Raw genomic sequence first — 20676 nt, 5'->3', positions numbered from 1 at the left:
TGAGAACTCTTATAGTGGTATAAATTGATATAATCCTTTATATTTGATATGATACAACAAACTGGAATATGTGCATACTCTCATGCTACCACTGATTCCCAGAAACACACTCTGAAGAAACACTTGCTCGTGTTTCTCAGAGTAGAAGTCCACGAATGTTCATACTAGCAGTGCTGGTAAGAGCCAGAACTGGGAACCCAAATGTCCATCAGCGGTTAAATGGACTACATTATGAGATATTTGAACAATAAAATACCACACAGCAATCAAAATAAGCAAAATGTCCCAGACATAATATGGATTACTCTCTTAAAAACAAAAAGAATATCACAAAAAATTATCAGAGCGTGATTGTATTCATTTAAAGTTCAAAAACCAGCAAAACTAAGCATAGATAGTTTAGGAATGCACTCTTATGTGGTAAAACTATGAAAAAAGAAATAAATGATCACTTCTCACTTCCAGGTGGAAAGAGTTGGAATTGTGAAGGGGTGTATGAGGCAGGGGTTGCTGGGGTGCTGGAAATGTACATTTCCTTCCACTCTTCGGTGGTTACATAGATGTTTGCTTTGTAATCATTATTAAATGGTACCTAAATGTTTCATATACTCTTCTCTGTTGTTCATATCTCATAATTTTTAAAATGACAATAAATTGCCTGATCTTGTAGAATATTCCTTTCATTTGGAACTTCTTAATATTCTAGACCTTGTGGCAAACAGTCTTGAAAGAATATTCCTCTTTTTGATTTGGATCTTTTAAAAATTATTTTATGTATGTATTTATTTATTTAGAGACATGTCTTGTTCTGCCACCCAGGCTGGAGTACAGTGGCGCAATAATAGCTCACTGCTATCTCGGACTCCTGGACTCAAGTGATCCACCCACCGCAGCCTCCAGGGTAGCTGGTACTACAGGTGCACAGTACCACACCCAGATAACTTTTTTTTTTTGGTAGAGATAAGATCCTGCTATGTTTCTCAGGCTGGTCTCAGAATTCCTGGTCTTAAGCAATTCTCCTGCCTTAGCTTCCCAGAGTGCGGGGATCATAGGCATGAGACACTGTGCCAGCCCGGATTTCAATCTTTTTCATTGGATAAGAATATAATACGATCAATTCCACAGTCCTTACATTGCAATTTACAAGAGATATTTCATAAGTAGGTAATGAAGAGAAAGGGAAAAAATTAAGTCAACTAAAGGCTTCGCTTTTGGGGTAGGCTCAGTGTGTGAAGTGTGCTAGGCACTCAGTGGGAGTGCGCTGCTGTCAAAACACGCCCTGGCTACTGCTGCTGGGGCTGACTCAGAGAGGGAAGGTTTCTCCATCTTCTGTCTTGGGAAGAATAATTTATTGTAGGCCACCTGGTAGATAAGATGCAGGATGCTGTGAAATTTAGAGTTCCAAGATGTTTTTCAGCCAGAGACATTTGAGTATTTGGCAAATTCTATTTTCAGATACTCCCCTCAGGACTTACTTCTTTAGTCAGTTCATTGAGCATTGATATTTCTAGCCATGGCTTTGGATAAAGCAAGGAGGCCATTCTTAATCTTATGCCTTGCAAGTTTATTATCTTGCCAGTACTCAGTAAAATGTAGAATCATCTCTTACAACAATGTGGTTGTTTTCCAGCAGATATTAATAGCAGATTCTGCATCTGAATCTCTTTAAAGGTTAAGGGCTCAGGACAGCATAAAGCTGGGGGTGATGATGAAGAATCATTTGGTAAACAAGCAAATAAATACATACTGAGTTTGGAATTGTTTCTTTAGCCCATGATGCAGCCTGTTTGGGCCAGGCCCAGACGAGTGGTGACTTCTGCCAAATAGCAATGACCTTGTTCCCACGAAGAAATAACTTACTGTGTCTCAGTCTCATCATGTTTATTCAAAGTGGTCTTTGCTATTAGTAGTTGCTGAGTTTCAAGATAAAATGTCAAATATTGAAGGTCACTAAGGATATCTGTATCTCTTCTGTCCACAAAGGCACATGGGCTAGGAAGGGAAAAATCTGACCCAGTAATAAAAACAGCCAGTAGCCACATTAAATTACATCATCTGGGGAGCATCCGTACCCTACCTTTGGTTTTGCCTTTATTGACATGTAACTTTGGATTAATAATGTAACCTCTTTAACTTTCGATTCATTGTTTGTAAATTTGAGTGAGGTGTTTCATGGGTATCCTGGAAACTTGTGAAAATGAAATGAAATGAAAGATGCAAAACTGCTTTGTTGACTGTAAAACTCTACACCAGGGTAACGTTACTTTTTAAAATTTTCTAATTATACATTTAATATTTGTTATTCATTACAACAACCTCAAAGATCAAAAGTGCATGAAATTAAAAAAATTCCTGCACCAATCTTAGTCTTCAGAAGGGACCACATTTGACAATTTAGTGCTTACCTTTCTACACTTTATGAATGTGTGTGCATGTGTGTGGGGGCTGGTGGGTGGGGTTAACAAAAAAGGGATAATATCCTACTAACCAGTAAAATACTATGTAGCAATATTTTTTTTTTTTTTTTTTTTTTTTTTGAGACGGAGTCTCGCTCTGTCACCCAGGCTGGAGTGCAGTGGCACGATCTCGGCTCACTGCAAGCTCCACCTCCCGGCTTCACACCATTCTCCTGCCTCAGTCTCCTGAGTAGCTGGGACTACAGGCGCCCACCACCATGCCCGGCTAATTTTTTGTATTTTTAGTAGAGACGGGGTTTCACCATGTTAGTCAGGATGGTCTCGATCTCCTGACCTCGTGATCCGCCCGCCTTGGCCTCCCAAAGTGCTGGGATTACAGGCGTGCAATTTTTTTTAATGAGGTAAATTGTCACATGATGACATGGAATAATGATATTTTATGTGTAAAAGTTACAGAACAACATTTATGATAGTGTTTATGCAGACACAGAGTTCATACATGGCTACTTCTGAGAAGAATATATTGCAAAGGAATGAGGTAATTTTATTTTACTTCTCACCATTCTCTACCATTACAATTTTTTTCTTAAGTATATATATTTTCACAATAATTATGAAAGACTGTGCAAGAGGAGGTGGAACATGAATCAACAAAATGGAGACAATATGTTACTACTGAAGATGCAAGTATAAGTTACACAACATAAAAAAATGTTTTGAAAGGGACGAATGTACAAAAAGATACTGGAGGCTGGGCGCAGTGGCTCGCATCTGTAATCCCAGCACTTTGAGAGGCTGAAGTGAGCAGATTACTTGAGCCCAGGAGTTCGAGACCAATCTGGGCAACATGGCAAAACCCCATTTCTATGAAAAATACAAAAATTAGCTGGGCATGGTGGCACATGCCTGTGGTCCCAGCTACTCAGGAGGCTGAGGTGGGAGGATCACCTGAGCCAGGGAGGCAGGGTTTGCAGTGAGCCAAGATCTTGCCTTTACACTCCAGCCTGGGTGAGAGTGAGATCCTGTCTCAGAAGAAAAAGGAAGAAGAAATTGGAAAATGAAATAAAGGAAGTAAAAATGAAAATAGGCAGGATATGATTTTCAAAAGCATTCTTTTAGGGAATAAAAAAAAAAACTGATCATGCTGTTTCTGCTGCCAACTTTCTTGTTACACATGACTCTCAACAACAAGATATTCCGCCCTGAAGCTTAGTTCTCTTCAACGGCCTAATGCAGGCAAGGTAAACAGAAACCAGCATAAGCGTTTGCCAAAAGAGGAAAAAGGGCTAAATAAGACCAGTGCTCAATTATTTTATAAAGTTTTTGTAGGTCATTTTTTAAAATTCAGAAAACAGCCATAAATTTGGGGAATGGACAGGAGTGACGAGCTAATGGAAGAAAGGATCACTGAAAAGTCCTGGCATTATAAAGTTACAGAATTTTATCTGTAGATATAATTGCTCTCACCAAATCTTTAGAGCCTTTCTATCAACAAATCCTGCCACATCTATGTACAAAGTCTACCTTGAATCGATCTACTTTTTCCATTTTAGTCCCCATCCACTCAGTTCAAGTTCACTCCTACCTAGTTCCACTGCAATAGCCTCCCAATTAGTCTCTCTACTTCTACACTGGCTCTCCTGCTTCCCGTGTCATTCCTTTTCTCTCAAGAAAAGCAAACCGTCTTCCTAAAATGCTCATATGATGAAAACCAAAATCCTTCTCATGGTTTCCAGGCACTGCACACTCAGTCCCTTGCTCATTTTTTTCAGTCGCCTTTCAGGTTTCCAACTCTGCTAACATCTTTTTCACCCTAGTCTTCGCACGTACTGTTCCTTCAGTATGACTGAAATACTCCTTCTTGCTACCCTACAGGATTCAGTTTTTAAAAAGCTTCCCCAAATCACTTCTCCCCTAATCTAAATCAGGTCACAATTTGCATTTGTTTGTATGGTATTGGTTTTACCTGTATGACTGAAATGCTCAGTATGACTTTCAGGATGACTGAAATGCTCCTTCTTGCTACCTTACAGGATTCAGTTTTTAAAAAGCTTCCCCAAATCCCTTCTCTCCTAATCTAAATCAGGTCACAATTTGCAATTATTTGTATGGTATTGGTTTTTATCTGACTTCCCAACTCTGTTGAAGCTACATAACAACACTTCGAGGCTCATAAAACTATCCTCTCTACTTTTGTGTTTATTTTAAATTTACTATAACATATAAGCTTTAATACTTTTCCTCTGATCCTATAAACTAAAAACAACAGTTGTTGCCTGCAATTCTCTTAACTACTTTTTCAAATTCCATATTTTAAAAAGTTTATTTTCCTTTTCATGATTGATTTATTATTGTAACCCTATTAGAGTCACAAAATGCTCTAATTTTTGAATGCCCACAGCAGGTTCAGCTAGAAGCCCAATGTGCCCTCCATTGTGCTATAGAACCAGTTAGAATGCCATAATCTTAAAGTTCTTAACAAGATGTTGTAGGCAAGAAAATGAACTTGAAATTAACATCAGATAACCTAACAGAAATGTCTGAAGTTCAATTGTTCTGTCACTGTTTTTGCTCCAAAAGTCTTTTATTTGAAAAGGACTCTAGAACAAGGATATAAGACTTCTTTTAGTTCTAGTTTTTACTTTGGATGAATCATTTTCTTTGTTTGTTTGTTTTAAATAATATTATAAAGAGGTTAAGCTCTATATTTTAATTTCAGATATAAAATTCCACAATTTGGAAGAAAAAAAGCAGTTCTAAAAATACCAATGTTTATTTTTTCATAAAGCAATAATTCAAAATAACTTTTTTTTTCTATTCATTCAGAAGGTCATAACCCAAGAGTGCTGTTTATACCAGATGAATCTACAAAGCCAAGAACAGGAATCACTGTATCTCCTTCAGTAGACCTGATACTGTGAGTCTTCTCTTTTCTGTTAACATATTTGTGCAACATGCTGTAGTACTGGTCCTTCTGATTGAAAGTATACAGTGATGAAATTTGCTGCCACTCTTTAACACTCGGAGTGTTACATTCTTTTGGATGGGAGCCCTCAAAGAAACATTTAACATTCTCTTTTGCCAATTCAGTTGCATGCTCTGTGGCTTTACTTTTAAGGATCTGCTGCTCCTGTTCCAAATAGATTTTCCAGAACTTCAGCTGCAGAAAACTAACTGGAGACAGGCATCGGCTGACACATGTACAAATCAGAAGGATGATGATAACAGCTGCTATCAAGATCCAGCCCAACACCTTAAGAAAACACAAAATAGTAATTTAGTTACTTTTTTTTTTACAAGAAATTTTAAAATCCTCAGATAAAGATTCAACTATTCGCCAGTTATGATGATGAACAAGCAACAGTTTTAGGTCTTAATTCCTTAAGAGTAAGGTGTCGCAGTAACCTCCCTCGCCCCCCAGTACAACTGCTTGCTTGGAAGGTCAACTGTAGTCCAAGTTATGCACGGTGATTCTGCCCAGGGAGCAGCCCATACCTCTCCCTTAGAACTCAAAACGTGGAACTTCTGCAAATCCTGGGAAAGAAGTGTTCATTTTAAAGAACTTCTGAGCTTTCTAAGTCCAGATGCAATGTGGGGTGGTGGCTTTACAGTCAGACAGACCCATTTTATTGTATAGATCCCTTTAATTGTAACAATTCTTCTGCTTTCTACTGACTGGGCAAACTACTTAGACTCAGTGAAGTCGCTAAATAGTGGAGATATGAAACTGTTACTCTTAATGGCAAAATCGCAATTTTGCACCCAACAGAGCTGTTGTGAGACGTAAAAATAATGCAGGCGGTCAAGGGCCTAGCGCAGTATCTGGCACAGAGTAGGTGTGCCCACTCTCACTCCCACTTTCCACGATTCATGTACAGTGGCAGATACTACAGGAAGACATTCGCTTGACGGCAAATTAGATGCAAGGAGCCATTCTAGATTTTCTTAGGCATTGTATATCTGGAGAAAAGTCACCGATTTTTCCCTCACCCCAAAGGCCCAACGAAATCTCGGCCCCTCAGCTCTCCCCAGACGCCCCCAGCGCCAGCGGCAGACCTGCGACTGAGCCTTCAGATCCTTCAGGAGGTCCTGCACGTCCGACGCCTTGGCCTCGTGGCAGGGCACCAGCGGCAGCTCCGCGGCGCATTTGTGGTCGCGGTCGCGGCACAGGCGCTGCGCTAAGACCGCACTGCCGCTGGCCGCGCACTCGTAAAAGGCGCCCCCGAGCAGCGCCACGGCCACCCAAGTGAGGGGCGCGAGCGCGGCGGCCGCGCTGAGCTGCGCGCACACCAGGGAGCCGCGGAGCCCAGATCCGCAACTCGCGCGGGCTCTGCAGCCGCAGCCGGTGATCAGGCGCCACGTGCGTGCGCTCAGCACAAAGCCCAGGAGGAAGAGCGCGAGCGCCGGCACCAGCAAGAAGACCAGGCCGTAGAGCAGGTTCCAGGCGGCGCTGCACGGGCACTGGAACACCACGGCGGAGAAGATGCGCTCCCCGCCCGCCGTCAGCAGGGTCACCAGGCCGTAGCCCAGGGCACTGTGGTGCTTGAGGTGGAGGTCCAGCACTGCCTGAAACTTCTCCATGAGCTTCGTCCGCCGGGGCGTCGCGGAGAGGCCCAAATCCTTCTGCCTCTTCGCTGTCCTGCTTGTCAAATGGTTTTGGTGGACTGGGGACCGGGGCTTTCCACTCTGCGAGAAGCAGCTGTTTTAAAAGGCAAGAGGGCTTCTCAGACCTTCCTCAAGTTTCACTTTCTCATTTCAGCCACACCAGCTCTGGTTAACGAAGAGAACCAGGCAAACAAACACCTCCTGGACCCTTGACCTCTCTAGCACCCACCCCATTCCAAAGGCAGAGGCACCAATTATCTTCCTCCCCCAATTCAGGAACTCTGACAGAAGATTGACCTTGTTCCTTTGTTACCACCAATCTGACAACGAACCAGGAAACTACAAGTCCTTCTTGACCCATGGCCACCAGTTGGGAAAACTGGGAAATACCAGATTTTCCTCTATTGCAGCCACCCTAGTCACTAAGCCAGATCACAGTAAAACCAAATAATTATCGAAAAACTGACTACTTACGGGAAACATTATTCAAGGACAAATTTCTGGTTCCTCTTTCATAAGCTAAATCATAGCAAAGTGCAGCTCAAGTTCTGGAGTCTCGCTCAGTCGCCCAGGCTGGAGTGCAGTGGCGCGATCTCGGCTCACTGCAAGCTGCGCCCCCTGGGTTCACACCATTCTCCTGCCTCAGCCTCCCGTGTAGCTGGGACTGCAGACGCCCGCCACTACGCCCGGCTATTTTTTTTTTTTTTTTTTTTTTGTATTTTTAGTAGAGACGTGGTTTCACCGTGTTAGCCAGGATGGTCTCGATCTCCTGACCTCGTGATCCGCCCGTCTCGGCCTCCCAAAGTGCTGGGGTTAAAGGCGTAAGCCACCGCGACCGGCCACGTTCTGGTACTTCTATGATGTGCGGCACCCTTTCTGTCTCCCCCCTGGACAGAACCACCAGCCTAGTTCACACTGACTCCTCTCCTCTACCTGATCTCCTTCAGGACATCAGACCAAATATACTATATTGATTTACTCATCAATACAATGTATTTTCTTTCAGGTATGTCATAACACTGTCAGTGTTATAGGAGGGTAAAATTCTGACTCTGGCTACCAAGCTAATCAGCACAGAAGGGGATACATGATTGTTCAAAGAATACTAGTTGAACCCAAAATTGCAAACTGCAGCTACATCTATCTAATGTTGTTGTTTCCTCCACCTTCAGTTTTTCAAGGCAGCATTGTTCTGACACAAACACTGTAACCACTTTTGTGATACTGAGTCTTACTCTGTGTGACTCCAGAGTAGGTCACAGTGAGCTGAGGTGTGCTTGAAAGAACATGGACTTTGAAGTCAAGTGCATCGTGTCTGTGGTATATTTAACAATATGCCCCTCTGAGACACAGCATCCTTCTTTGTAAAAGAAGGATAATGGTGCCCACTTTTCAAGATTATTGATATTAGTAGATTGAGTAGCATATGGAAAGTGTCTTTACCTATAGGGTATGTCTATTAAATGCATGCTCAGTGTGAGAGTTTACCCCTTACAATGCAATTTGGGGAACAGACAACAAATAATTACATTGTACATAACTTCGGAATCTTGATGAATACTGAATTTTGAATTTTAAACCCAGGATTAATTCAGTGGATAGTATTAAGTGACTCAATGACTCTGCTACCTTCGAAGAATTGGTGTACACCTTAGCTGTCTGCTTCACCACAAGGAGAGAATCTGGATATGGAGCTTGGGCGGGCAGTTCACAATGAAATGGTTCTTATTGGTGCCCATCCACTAGGCTTGCCTTATTTTATCCGGGAAGAATAGGTGGAACCAAATGAATTGTTAGAGAAGGGACAAGCAATTTATTATTATTTTCTTAGTCCAACTTGCCTTCTTAACTACTCCCTCTCCAACACCACCAGCAGGGTGCCTAGCATAGTGCCAAAAGCTGTCATTCCATAGTGGTGTGGGAAATAGATATCTTTTTTCTGTGTGTTTAGAGGCTAACCCCAGATGAGGGTCTTCATGGTCATGCAGGAAAGTTGGAGCTCCCTTCTCTGAGTTTAGACCAGATACTGCCAGGCTTCCTGTCAACTTGCAGCAAAGTTGCATGTTTGAAGCAAATCACTTCTGCTATGACCATTATCTTTGTAATTTTTCATCTCCCAAGATAAATTTCTTCCCTTGTGCCTTGAGTAACTCTCCTCCTACTGCTGCACTCTTCTTCACCTCTACCATAATACTCTAAGATGTGTCCTCTCTCCTCTACCCTTCCCATATTCCATCATGCACAAACATCAGTATATCCACAACCTTTGTGCAGATGGCTTTATCCAAATCTCCTCTAACTGAAACCTAATAAAAAGGCACCCTTCTGTCTTCTTGAGTGAGATTAATTTATTCTCCCACATCTCTCAAACCAAGAGGGATGGCTGGCATTTTCCTGGTTACCTACTGATAGCCGTCCCAGGGTTTTACCACTGTGCTGTAATGGTTTATCATCCACTAAGGCTCAATCTAATCAGCACCATCTCCTCCTTCACCTCATTCCTATGGTCTGGTTTTGTTCCCTTCATTTATTAAGACTCTAAAGAAGTCCATCACCTTCTCTTCTCCAGCTTCTGTTATTTAGTCAATGATTTGTTTGAAATATGTTTACTTACAGAAACTTTAATCTATCAGCCCCCTCCCCCAACTAGATTAATTCATTTGTTAACCAGTTATTAATTAGTTCATTTATTCATTCAGTCATTCATTTAAATGTTTAATAAACACTCAGAATATGTCAGGTGTCTATCAAAAGTACTTGGAATTGCTGGATACAACAAGGAAGAAGACACAGGTATCCAGCCATCTTTGAACTTATAGTAGAGATGGTATAGGAAATGGAGAGGAGGGGTCCTGAAGATTATGCACAGGATAAATTGGAGTTAGAGAGTGTCCTGAAAGAGCCTCTATGAGAAAATGACATTTAATCTGAATGAGTCTGGGGTACAAAGGAGCTTGGTTGGAAAGAAGGCCAGAGTAATGGGAGCATTGAGAATGACAGGCAAGTTGGCACATCATGAGGCCAAAGCTGCAAGTTGGAAGGTCAGGTTTAGGTGCTTCATAGACCAGAATATGTAGTCTGCAATTCTGCCTCTGAAACATCACAGACCGAGCTGCATCCTGACGTATTGTCTTGTCAGCTTCTGTCTCTAAACACCCCTTCCTGGGTTTGCTGTTTTTGTACTCTCCCAAACACAAATCTCCCAGACGCAATGATCATTCAGAACTTAGTACAAGTTTCTATAATTGGGAGTCCAGGTTTTGCCTGCCAGCCTGAATGTTTCCCCAGCATCTGGCTTTGAGTCTAGTACCTCGCCATCCACTCCCACCACCACTGGATTGACTGGTTCTAGCTCTTGGTCTATTGAAGATTCCCAGCCCTCCATACCCAGCTCTGTTCTGAGAAGATATTGCTCAGAAGTTCAGCCCTTAGTGGAAATTGACTAACACCCTAATGGTGTGGAGAGGTAGACTAAATAATATTTTAAACATCTTTACACTTTTGAAAACCTGTGATTTGCTTTAGCTGTTAAGAAATGAGTAGTAGAGGCCGGGCGCGTGGCTCAAGCCTGTAATCCCAGCACTTTGGGAGGCCAAGACGGGCGGATCACGAGGTCAGGAGATCGAGACCATCCTGGCTAACACGGTGAAACCCCGTCTCTACTAAAAATACAAAAACCAGCCGGGCGAGGTGGCGGGCGCCTGTAGTCCCAGCTACTCGGGAGGCTGAGGCAGGAGAATGGCGTAAATCCGGGAGGCGGAGCTAGCAGTGAGCTGAGATCCGGCCACTGCACTCCAGCCCGGGCGACAGAGCGAGACTCCGCCTCAAAAAAAAAAAAAAAAAAAAAAAAAAGAAATGAGTAGTAGAACGTCGTCAGCAAAGCCTGAGTCCTGTCCTCTTGCTCTCCTCCCTGGACAACATGAGCTTCACCACTTGCTCCACCTTCTCCACCAACTACTGTTCCCTGGGTTCTGTCCAGGCACTCAGCTTCATCTTCCAGCTGCTGAGCAGTGTGGCCGGTGTCTATGCAGGCACCAGGGGCTCTGGTTCCCGGATCTCTGTGTCCCATTCCACCAGCTTCTGGGGCGGCATGGGATCTGGGGGCCTGACCGTGGGGATGGCCAGGGATGTGGCAGGAATAGGAGGCATCCAGAATGAGAAGGAGACCATGCAAAGCCTGAATGACTGTCTGGCCTCCTACCTGGACAGAGTGAGGAGCCTGGAGACTGAGAACTGGAAGCTGGAGAGTAAAATCCAGGAGCACCTGGAGAAGAAGGGACCCCAGACTACAGACTGGAGCCATTACTTCACGACCATCAGGACCTGAGGGCTCAAATCTTCGCAAATACTGTGGACAATGCCCGCATCGTTCTGCAGATCAGCAGTGCCTGTCTTGCTGCTGATGACTTCAGTGTCAAGTATGAGACAGAGCTGGCCATGTGCCAGTCTGTGGAGAACGACATCCATGGGGTCCACAAGGTCACTGATGACACCAATGTCACTCAACTGCAGCTGGAGACAGAGATCGAAGCTCTCAAAAAGGAGCTGCTCTTCATGAAGAACCAACCGCGAAGAGGAATTAAAAGGCCTACAAGCCGAGACTGCCAGCTCTGGGCTGACTGTGGAGGTAGATGCCCCCAAATCTCAGGATCTTGCCAAGATTATGGCAGACATCCGGGCCCAATATGACAAGCTGTCTGGGAAGAACTGAGAGAAGCTGGACAAGTACTGGTCTCAGCAGATTGAAAAGAGCACCACTGTGCTCACCACTGTGAGACCATGCAGTCCACCGAGATTGGAGCTGCTGAGATGACGCTCACAGAACTGAGACATACAGTCCAGTCCTTGGAGATCGACCTAGACTCCATGAGAAATCTGAAGGCCAGCTTGGAGAGCAGCCTGAGGGAGGTGGAGGCCTGCTATGCCCTGCAGATGGAGCAGCTCAATGGGATCCTGATGCACCTGGAGTCAGAGCTGGCACAGACCCAGGCAAGGGGACAGCGCTAGGCACAGGAGTACAAGGCTCTGCTGGACATCAAGGTCAAGCTGGAGGCTGAGATCGCCACCTGCCAATGCCTGCTGGAAGATGGTGAGGACTTCAATCTTGGTGATGCCCTGGACAGCAGCAACTCCATGCAAACCATCCAAAAGACCACCATCTGCCGGATAGTGGTTGGCAAAGTGGTGTCTGAGACCAATGACATCAAAGTTCTGAGACGTTAAGCCAGCAGAAGTAGGGGACCCTTTGGGGAGCAGGAGGCCAATACAAAGTTCAGAGGTCAAAGTAAATAAATAAATAAATGAGTAGTTGAGTCTCACATTAAGCACACTGTAAAGCCAATGGTTATGGGTTCTCTTTGGTTTCCTTTAAGTGTAGTACTTTGTTTTTCAGCGCTATCATTTTCAATGTCAGGAATGGGTTTCAGAAACCACAGAGCATTTCTTGGAAAAGAAACTTCTTGAAAGGAAATGCACATACACACTGTGAATCTGAAAGTGTCTTGCATTTGTCTTCATGTGTGCTAGTTCTCAAACATTGTTCTCTGCAGCTCTCATAAGAATGCAGACTAATGGCATGACCCTGCTTGGAATATGACTGCTAGATTCTAATACAACATTAGTCTTGGCCCCAAGACCCTCCAAAAGGAGTAAAATCAAATTAGGATTCAAATATCGTAGGTAACATGTGCAAGAAGAAATGCCAGATGCCAAATTAACAAGTTAGTTTACAAAATCTGACACTCCTACTCTTAAGGGGAATATCTTTCTAAATGTTAAAATTTGTGGATGTATTGCTCATGTTAGATAACATATTTGAAAATCTGGAACATGCTATTATCTTGAGATATTTTAAATGTTTATAAAAGTTTTTCCAACGGAAGTGTAAAGCAGAAGGAGGGAAAGATCAGACTCTTTCCTTGGCACAGAGCTGTCATTTGTTAAATGGCAATCCCATGACATTCCCAAAAAATCTCTTTAAAGATTTTTATTCCTCTCTTAGCATGAATTTCCTAAGCCTATCACAAAAGTTTAAGTATTTAGTGATTAACACACTAGTTTTTTTCTTGCAGCAGATAGTTATTTTAACTCTGCTAAAAGAAAAACCATGGCCACATTAAATTTAACAGAGTTTAACTGAGCAAAGAATGATTCATGAATCTGGCAGCCTCTTGAGCCAGAGTAGGCTCAGAGAGAATCCCGTGGAAAACTTATAGACAGAAAAAGGAAAGTGATGTACGAAAAACGGAAGTGAGGTATGGAAACAGCGTGGTTGATTACAGCTTGGCATTTACCTTGTTTGAATACAGTTTGAACAGTTGACCCCCTTTGATTGGCCAAAACTTGTTGACTGGCACAACAGTAGGTTACAGTCTGCTTACATTGCAGAGAAACCTTTAGGCTGAACATAAAATATGTAAGGAGGCAGCTTTAGGCTAAACTTGATTTAACAACTTAGAGAACCTAGATCTGGCCAAGTCTCTGTTGACATCATCATTGCTACTATTGTTGTTGTCACCGCCATCATCAACATCATCTGATACTCGGAGGCTATTAAAGGTCCTAGTTAGTTTTCCTTCTGTGCTTTTTACGACCTATGTCTATTAGCAATTTTGGCAAAACTGTGTTTGCTCATTGTCTTAATGTTCCAGTCTGCTATAACAAAATACTTTAGACTGCGTAATTTATAAACAAAAACTTACTTCTCACAGTACCGAAGGCTGAGAAGTCCATGATCAAGATGCTAGCGGATTTGGTGTCTGGTAAAAGCCTATTCCTCATAAATGGCAACTTTCCTGTGTCTTCACATGGTGGAAGAGACAAGGCACCTCCCTTCAATCACTTTTGTAAGGGCACTAATCCCATTCATGAGAGTGAAGCCCTCATGATTTAATCACTTCTCAGCAGGCCTCACCTCTTAATACTATCATATTGGATATTAAGTTCCAACATAGGATTTTTGGGGGGACACCAACATTCGGACCATAGCACCCATCAAATCAAATTGTTATTTCAAAGGTGAGAGAGAGAGACACAGAGAGAGACAAAGAGAGAGATAGCCACAATATATATCCACAAATTTATACATCCACAATATATATCCAGAATATATCCACAAATTTTAACATTCAGAAATATATTCCTTTTGGGATTAGGAATATCAGATTTTGTAAATTAACTTGTTAATTTTGGCATCTAGCATTGCATCTTGCCCATGATACCTAAGATATTTGAATCTTAACTTGATTTTACTCTCTTTGGAGGGTCTTGGGGCCAAGATTAATGTTGTATTATAATCTAACAGTCATATTTCAAGCAGAGTCATGTCGTTAGTCTGCATTATTATGAGAGCTGCAGAGCACAACGTGTGATAATGTGTGATACAGCATTTATCATCACAAGCCCAGCTCTCTTGAACTCAAATTTCCTTTACTAATTTATGACATATGATCAGAGATATGAATTTCCAAAGAAAATAATCATAAATAACAAACAAGATTAAAGAATAAGAATGAAGAAAATTAAAATAATTTAATAAAACAAAATTTTTAGTTCTTCAAATATAGATGACACTATTATAAAATCTCAGAAATTTAAATGAACTCTATGGACAGCATAAACTGTCATGGAAGAGCTTCCCAAAAAGAATGCATCACTTGAAACTTGCTAAATTGTCAAGTTGTAGGGTACTATTTAAATAAATTATGTAGTATTTATGCATAGAATACAAAGTAGATCCATACCATTGAGGTAGATCTGTATGTGCTGGTATGGATGAAAAGACATGGAAGACATACTAATTGGAAAAGATAAGCAAGAACATTTCAAGCAATTCATTTGTATATGAAAGAAAATTTACTTTGCAAGAAAGCAGAAGAATGGAATCATGTCTTGAAAAGTACTGTGGCTATTGACCAATATAGCTTGGAACTGTGGCTGTTGACAAATACAGCTTGCTGCAATCAAAGAGATAAGAAGCTTACTAAAATTTGAGAGAGATTTATAGTCAAAGGAATCACAAGCCCAAGTAGACCTATGGTCTTCTGACATTACGTAAGTAGGACATGCACTAAGAGAATTACACAGTTCCCAAGACGAATACATACCCATTAGTACATGGCAAAGGAAGATAACAGAAAACCCTCCAGAGGGTGGAGTCCTGAAAATCAAGGAACATTTCTATATACTCAAGGTAGGGACTTTTATGGCTTTTGCCAAGTGGTAATTTAGTAAGCTTCTTATTTCTTTGATTCCAGTAAACCGTATTTGCCAATATCCACCATTCTTTCCAAGACATGGTTCTCAGACATACTCTGTCATTTTACTTTCTTGCCCCATCCTCCGTCTCTCACTCTCTCTCTCTCTGTCTCTCTCTCTCTGTCCCTCTTTCCCTGGTCCTCCCATCCACCCTACCTTCCTTTGTCTCTTCCTCCCTCTCTATCTAGATCTCCATGTCTCTCTATCTTTATCTCTCTCTTGCCATTACTGATACCCTGAATATATATGAGTCTATGATTTCCTGTGGAAAAGCCACAACTTTAATTTGATCTTTGCCCTGTATATTTATCCAATTGAATACCTTAATTTTATCTGCCCTGAAATTCCTTAATCTATTGAAAGACATTATCAATAGGTGGAGACACCATACTTTTAATTTTACCTTTCCACAGGTTATTTTAATGGGCTTCATCTTTCAAGGCTTTCTCAATTTCTGACTTGGTATTTGGAGTTTAAAGCCTGTTAGGATTTCCAATTTTGCAAGGCCCCAATTTTCTGAAATATCTCCTTTCTTTCTCATATTTGTTAACAAATCAACCAATTCTTTTTTTTTTTGAGTTTATAAAGCCTTGCCAAAAAAATAGCTAGTAGTTGCCAACACATAGTAGACACATTATTTTCCAATCCTTTCCCCTAGAGTCATATTTTCTTTAGCTACATAATCTTCCTCCAAGTTATATAGAAGTTGGCTTTGCCAACCACCACATAACAAAAATTGTCATCTATCTAGCCTCCATTATCAATTTATATGCTGTCCACCACTGAACTGCCAAGGCCATGCCACATATTTTAGGGGTTTTTAATTAAGGAAGTACCCTGCTTCAAATACCAATATCTGTTCAGAACTAGCCACAAGGTTTCACCTAACTGCAATGGAAACAGGAAGTATGGTTCTTTCCCATGCCTTAAAGGCAGAGAACCTGACATGGACAAGTACAGGAAGTCTCCACTACATCTTCTATGACCAGTCTTTCTAAATAGTTCCCCATCCACCCCTTCACTTTTCTTAGCTGCATTTTTTCCTTATTACATGTAGCAGTTTGATCTTTCATTTGTTGCTTGTTAATTTTTGTTCATCTCCACTAGATTATACATTCCAAGAGGGCATGGGTAACACCTGACTTAGTCCTCTTTTAGTTACACAGGTCTTGGCATAGTGCCCAGGACATTGTAGGTGTTCAGTACATATTTGTGGGAACAATGAGTGAATCGACGAATAAATGAATGGGAAGCAGGCTTAGATTTTCTCTTCTCTTACTGCAGAGCGAGCACCATGCCTATTTTATTCAGCTCAGAATGTGAGTGCTTCTGCACAGGCCATGCCGGTCTGAGCACATCGCACAGCTCAGAATAACATAAGGAATCTTGAATTGCCAACCCTGTGAAAAACAGTAGGCAGCCTATCCGTGGAGGAACAAGGCAACACCAGGAAGAAACAGGGTCATGGGTTAGGTTCCAGGTGCAGCTGAGGGGCCACCTGGACACCTACTCCCACCCACTTTGTAATCAGAGTTACCAAGCCACATTGCGGGATGGTGGAGGTGCAGGCCTGGGCAGAGCAGGGACTGTCCCAGACTTCTTCCTGTTCGCCTTCCTATTCAGCTCAACTGCTTTTGTCTTGTTTACTCGGTAGAGTTCTCTTCCCCACTAATCCGACTCCCCATTGTCCACCATCTTTCCATACCCACACATAACTAAATTATTTATGGGAGGCATTTTTCTTTTAACTTTAGCTGAGGGAGCAACCCCGGGGCAAGAAATATTTTTCTGTATTTTACTTTTAGATTTCTTTAAAAAGTTAAAAAAAAAAGTTCGCCTCCTTTCTTGAAAGCAATGAACCAATCTTGAATAAGTTTCATTCACAGGTAGATTCAGAGCTTGACTATCTGTGCCTGTTCTTTGGCATGCTACCTGACCTCCTCTGGTAGTGCCAGGCACCTGCGGTACTTACCTTATGAAAGTAATTTAAGTTTAACTGCTAATAACACTCTCTGGCTCTCCTCCAGACTCCATGACTATTCATCCAAGTCTCCTTCATAGGCTCTCCCTCCTCCTCCCAACCATTAATATTGGTACTCACTAAAATTCAGTACTTTCCACATACACACTCTGAATAATCTCCTCTTGGCACCACCATCGATTAGACATGTGACCTTGAGCAAGCTAATAGATCTCTCTGTGCCTCAGTTATCTGTAAAATGAAAATAATATTACCTGCCTCATTGGGTTGTTGTGAAAATTAAGAGTTGAAGCATACAACATTCTTCTAATAGTGCCTGGCACATAGTAAACACTCAAAAGTGTTGGTAATGATCATTTTTCTCTTTTCCTATGGCTTCAACAGCCAACTCTGTGTTAACATTTCCAAATATTCATTTCCCTTTCCTAAGTTCTACATGGGCATTTCTAACTGCCTAGAAGATATCTTCACTTATTTGTCTAGCAATCTCTTCAAACCTAAAATAGAACTTAGCTTATGTTACAGCTTATTTTTCCTGAATTTTGATGTCAGATAAGGATACCAATCTTTCAAGCTAGGAAACTCAGGGTCACTGGTGATGCCACTCCATTTCTTGTGCAGCTTAAGTGTGCTTCAGGTCCACCCCTCAGTGTGGACCTCTCCTCTCCAGCCTCACTGAATGTGGTCCACATTCTCATTACATCACCTCACTGCAGTATATGCCACTCAGTCCTGTCAGAATTAACTTCCTGAAAAATGAATTTGTCATTTGTTGTTGGTGGGGATGCAAAATGGTGCAGCCACTTTGGAAGACAGTTTGGCAGTTTCTTACAACACTGAAATACTCTTAGGATATGATCCAGCAATCATGCTCCTTGGTATCTATCCAAAGGAATTGAAAACTTGTGCCTACACAAAAACTTGCAAATGGATATTTATAGCAGCTTTACTCGTAATTGCCAAAAGTTAGAAACAACCAAGATGTCCATCAGTAGGTGAATGGATAAATGGTAAATAAACTATCATATATCCAGACAATGGAATATTATTGAATACTAAAGAGAAATGAGCTATCAAGCCATAAAGAGACATGAAAGAAACAAATGCATATTACTAAGTGAAAGAAGCCAATCTGAAAAGGCTACATACTGTATAATTACAACTATTCTGGAAAAGGCAAAACTCTAAAGACAGTGAAATAATCAGTGGTTGCCAGAAGTTGTGGGGCAAGAGGAATCAGCAGGCAGAACATAGAGGATTTTCAGGGCAATGAAACTAATCTGGATACTCTAATGGTGGACAAAGGTCATTACACATCTGTCCAAATATATAGAATGTACATAAGAGTAAACCCTAATATAAACTGTGGACTTTGGGTGATCATCATGTGTCAATGTAGGTTTGTCAGTTGCAACAAACATATCACTCTGGCGGAGTGTGTTGATATTGGCGGAGGATATGCATGTGTGGGAGCAGGACGTATGTGGGAAATCGCTATACCCTTCTCTGAATTTTGCTATAAACCTAAAACTGCTCATAGAAAAATAAAATCTTTTTAAATGTGAATTTGAGTATGCCCTAGAGACTGTTATGCACCATGTGAATGGGATGCAGAGTACAAAAGCTCATATTGTTCATAATTGCTATTTTTAAAAAGCTGGTATAAAAGAACTGTTAATAAACATAAAAACTGATCAAATAAACATAAGAACTAATTTTAAAAACTGAAGAAAAATTATACAACAGCAGACAAGATAAACTGTGAAATAGTCAAACAAGAAAATACTACATAGCAATGTAAATAAATATTGTTACAGGAACAATCAACAAGGGTGAATCTTTAAAACAGAACATTGAGGAATAAAACTTAAACACGGAGAAGATGTTCGGTATGATTTCATTTATAAAAAGTTCAGAAATAGTCTAAATAGACTATCTTTTCTGAGTATGTATACATAAGTGAAAAAACTAAGGAACAAAAAATAAGTGATTAAGAATCAGGACAGTGGTTATTATTTTGGGGGCTTCCATGATGTATGACTGGGGAGGAGATGAAGGGTTTCCCAATGTTATATGTTACAGAGGTGTTTATAATTATGCTTTATACACTATATCTGTTTTAATGTTTTAGTATTTTTTTCTCATTAAGGATTATATTTCTTAATTTTTATGGCAGGAGAAAGAAAGCAATCCAATTACATTATTTTCCAGTTGAAAACCTCAAATACTTCCACCTGTCCAGAGGACAACTTCTGTATCCCTACACTGGCAAAGAAGCTTGTCCCAGACTTGCTCCATCCCACTTCATCCCATGCACCCCGGTTTCCAGCACCACTGACCTCCTTACATTTCCTGTGCATACACATCACAGTCTTCCTCAATACCACGCCTTCTCACTTCTTTTTCTGACTTTCTTGAATGACATTTCTGTTTTTCACCTGGCAAACTACTCTCTTCTTTTAATACTCAGTCTGATGTAACTTCTTCGTTGAAGTTATCTTCAAAACCCCCAGAGTTAGCATTTCTTTTTTTTTTTTTTTCTCTCACACCATTTAAAAAGAAATAACTGTACAATAGTTCTTGACATGCCTATTGCAACATTCCTTTCCAGGGATCTGTCTCTCCTACTATGGTGGGAGCTCCCAGGGATCCAGGGTCTCTTCTCATTCATCATTGCTTGCCTCGGTAGAGTCAGCTGCTCTCTGCCCACAACTCTCTTCCCACACACGAAGCAGCCCTCACTACACTGCATATTATCTTTATCTACTTACAGAGCTGTCTCAAGTTATGTTGCACAGCTTTATGAGAATTAAAAATGAGATAGTATGTGTTTAGAATAGTGTTCTAATAATTTAGAATAGCACAGTGTTTAGAATATTTTAGTTTCAGTTACATTGTTGTCAAGGTTTTTTTTTTTAAAAGTAGTGACTCAGAAATGTGCTAGAGGGCGCTGATTCACTGTTTTGTAATAGACTATTGTACTCAGGTTGTTAACATTTGACTTGCTTATCTAACCAGGTGCCAAAGAAAGAATCAGATTTTTAATAAGCAAAATATCAGCCATTTTAATTTAATACATAAATTAATACAATTCAAGTTTATGTCTATAGTTGACTTGAAATTATTTTGGGGAAGAATAACACAACCACCAGATTGATGGCTGATGGCATAATGTTGCTTGTTTTAGTCCCTGTTTGTCTGTATCCCCCAACCTAGGGTTTGACTGTCAAGCTGTGAAAAGTCAAAGCAGGCAGTGTTGATTTTGGCAGTGCCCCAACTTTCCCTAAACTAAAAAAATGCCAAACAAGGTGTTTCCTCAACTGTCAAATGGGAAGGGGGAACTAGATCATCTTTGGGGACCCTTTCAATTCTAACATTCTGTAATATACACTTCTAGATCATTAAAGAAACAGGCAT

At 41.2% G+C, this 20676-nt stretch overlaps 1 protein-coding gene and 1 pseudogene across 1 annotated transcript; one reads left to right on the top strand and one right to left on the bottom strand.

Moving 5' to 3' along the window:
• Positions 1-5174: 5174 nt before the first annotated feature.
• CALHM6 (calcium homeostasis modulator family member 6) lies at positions 5175-7381 on the bottom strand. The gene is made up of 2 exons (XM_033234369.1): positions 6474-7381; positions 5175-5670 (listed from the first exon to the last, which is right to left on the bottom strand). The coding sequence occupies exons 1-2, from the start codon at positions 6996-6998 to the stop codon at positions 5248-5250; spliced, it is 948 nt and encodes a 315-aa protein (XP_033090260.1). The 5' UTR covers positions 6999-7381; the 3' UTR covers positions 5175-5247.
• A 3560-nt stretch (positions 7382-10941) lies between these two features.
• LOC117097346 lies at positions 10942-12245 on the top strand (annotated as a pseudogene).
• The last annotated feature ends 8431 nt before the right edge of the window (positions 12246-20676 follow it).

Source organism: Trachypithecus francoisi, unplaced genomic scaffold (assembly GCF_009764315.1).
Source record: "Trachypithecus francoisi isolate TF-2019V2 unplaced genomic scaffold, Tfra_2.0 Lachesis_group15, whole genome shotgun sequence".
NCBI classification, from domain to species: Eukaryota; Metazoa; Chordata; class Mammalia; order Primates; family Cercopithecidae; genus Trachypithecus; species Trachypithecus francoisi.
Note: the sequence above shows the minus strand (reverse complement) of the source record. Positions and strands in the feature narration are given on the sequence as shown.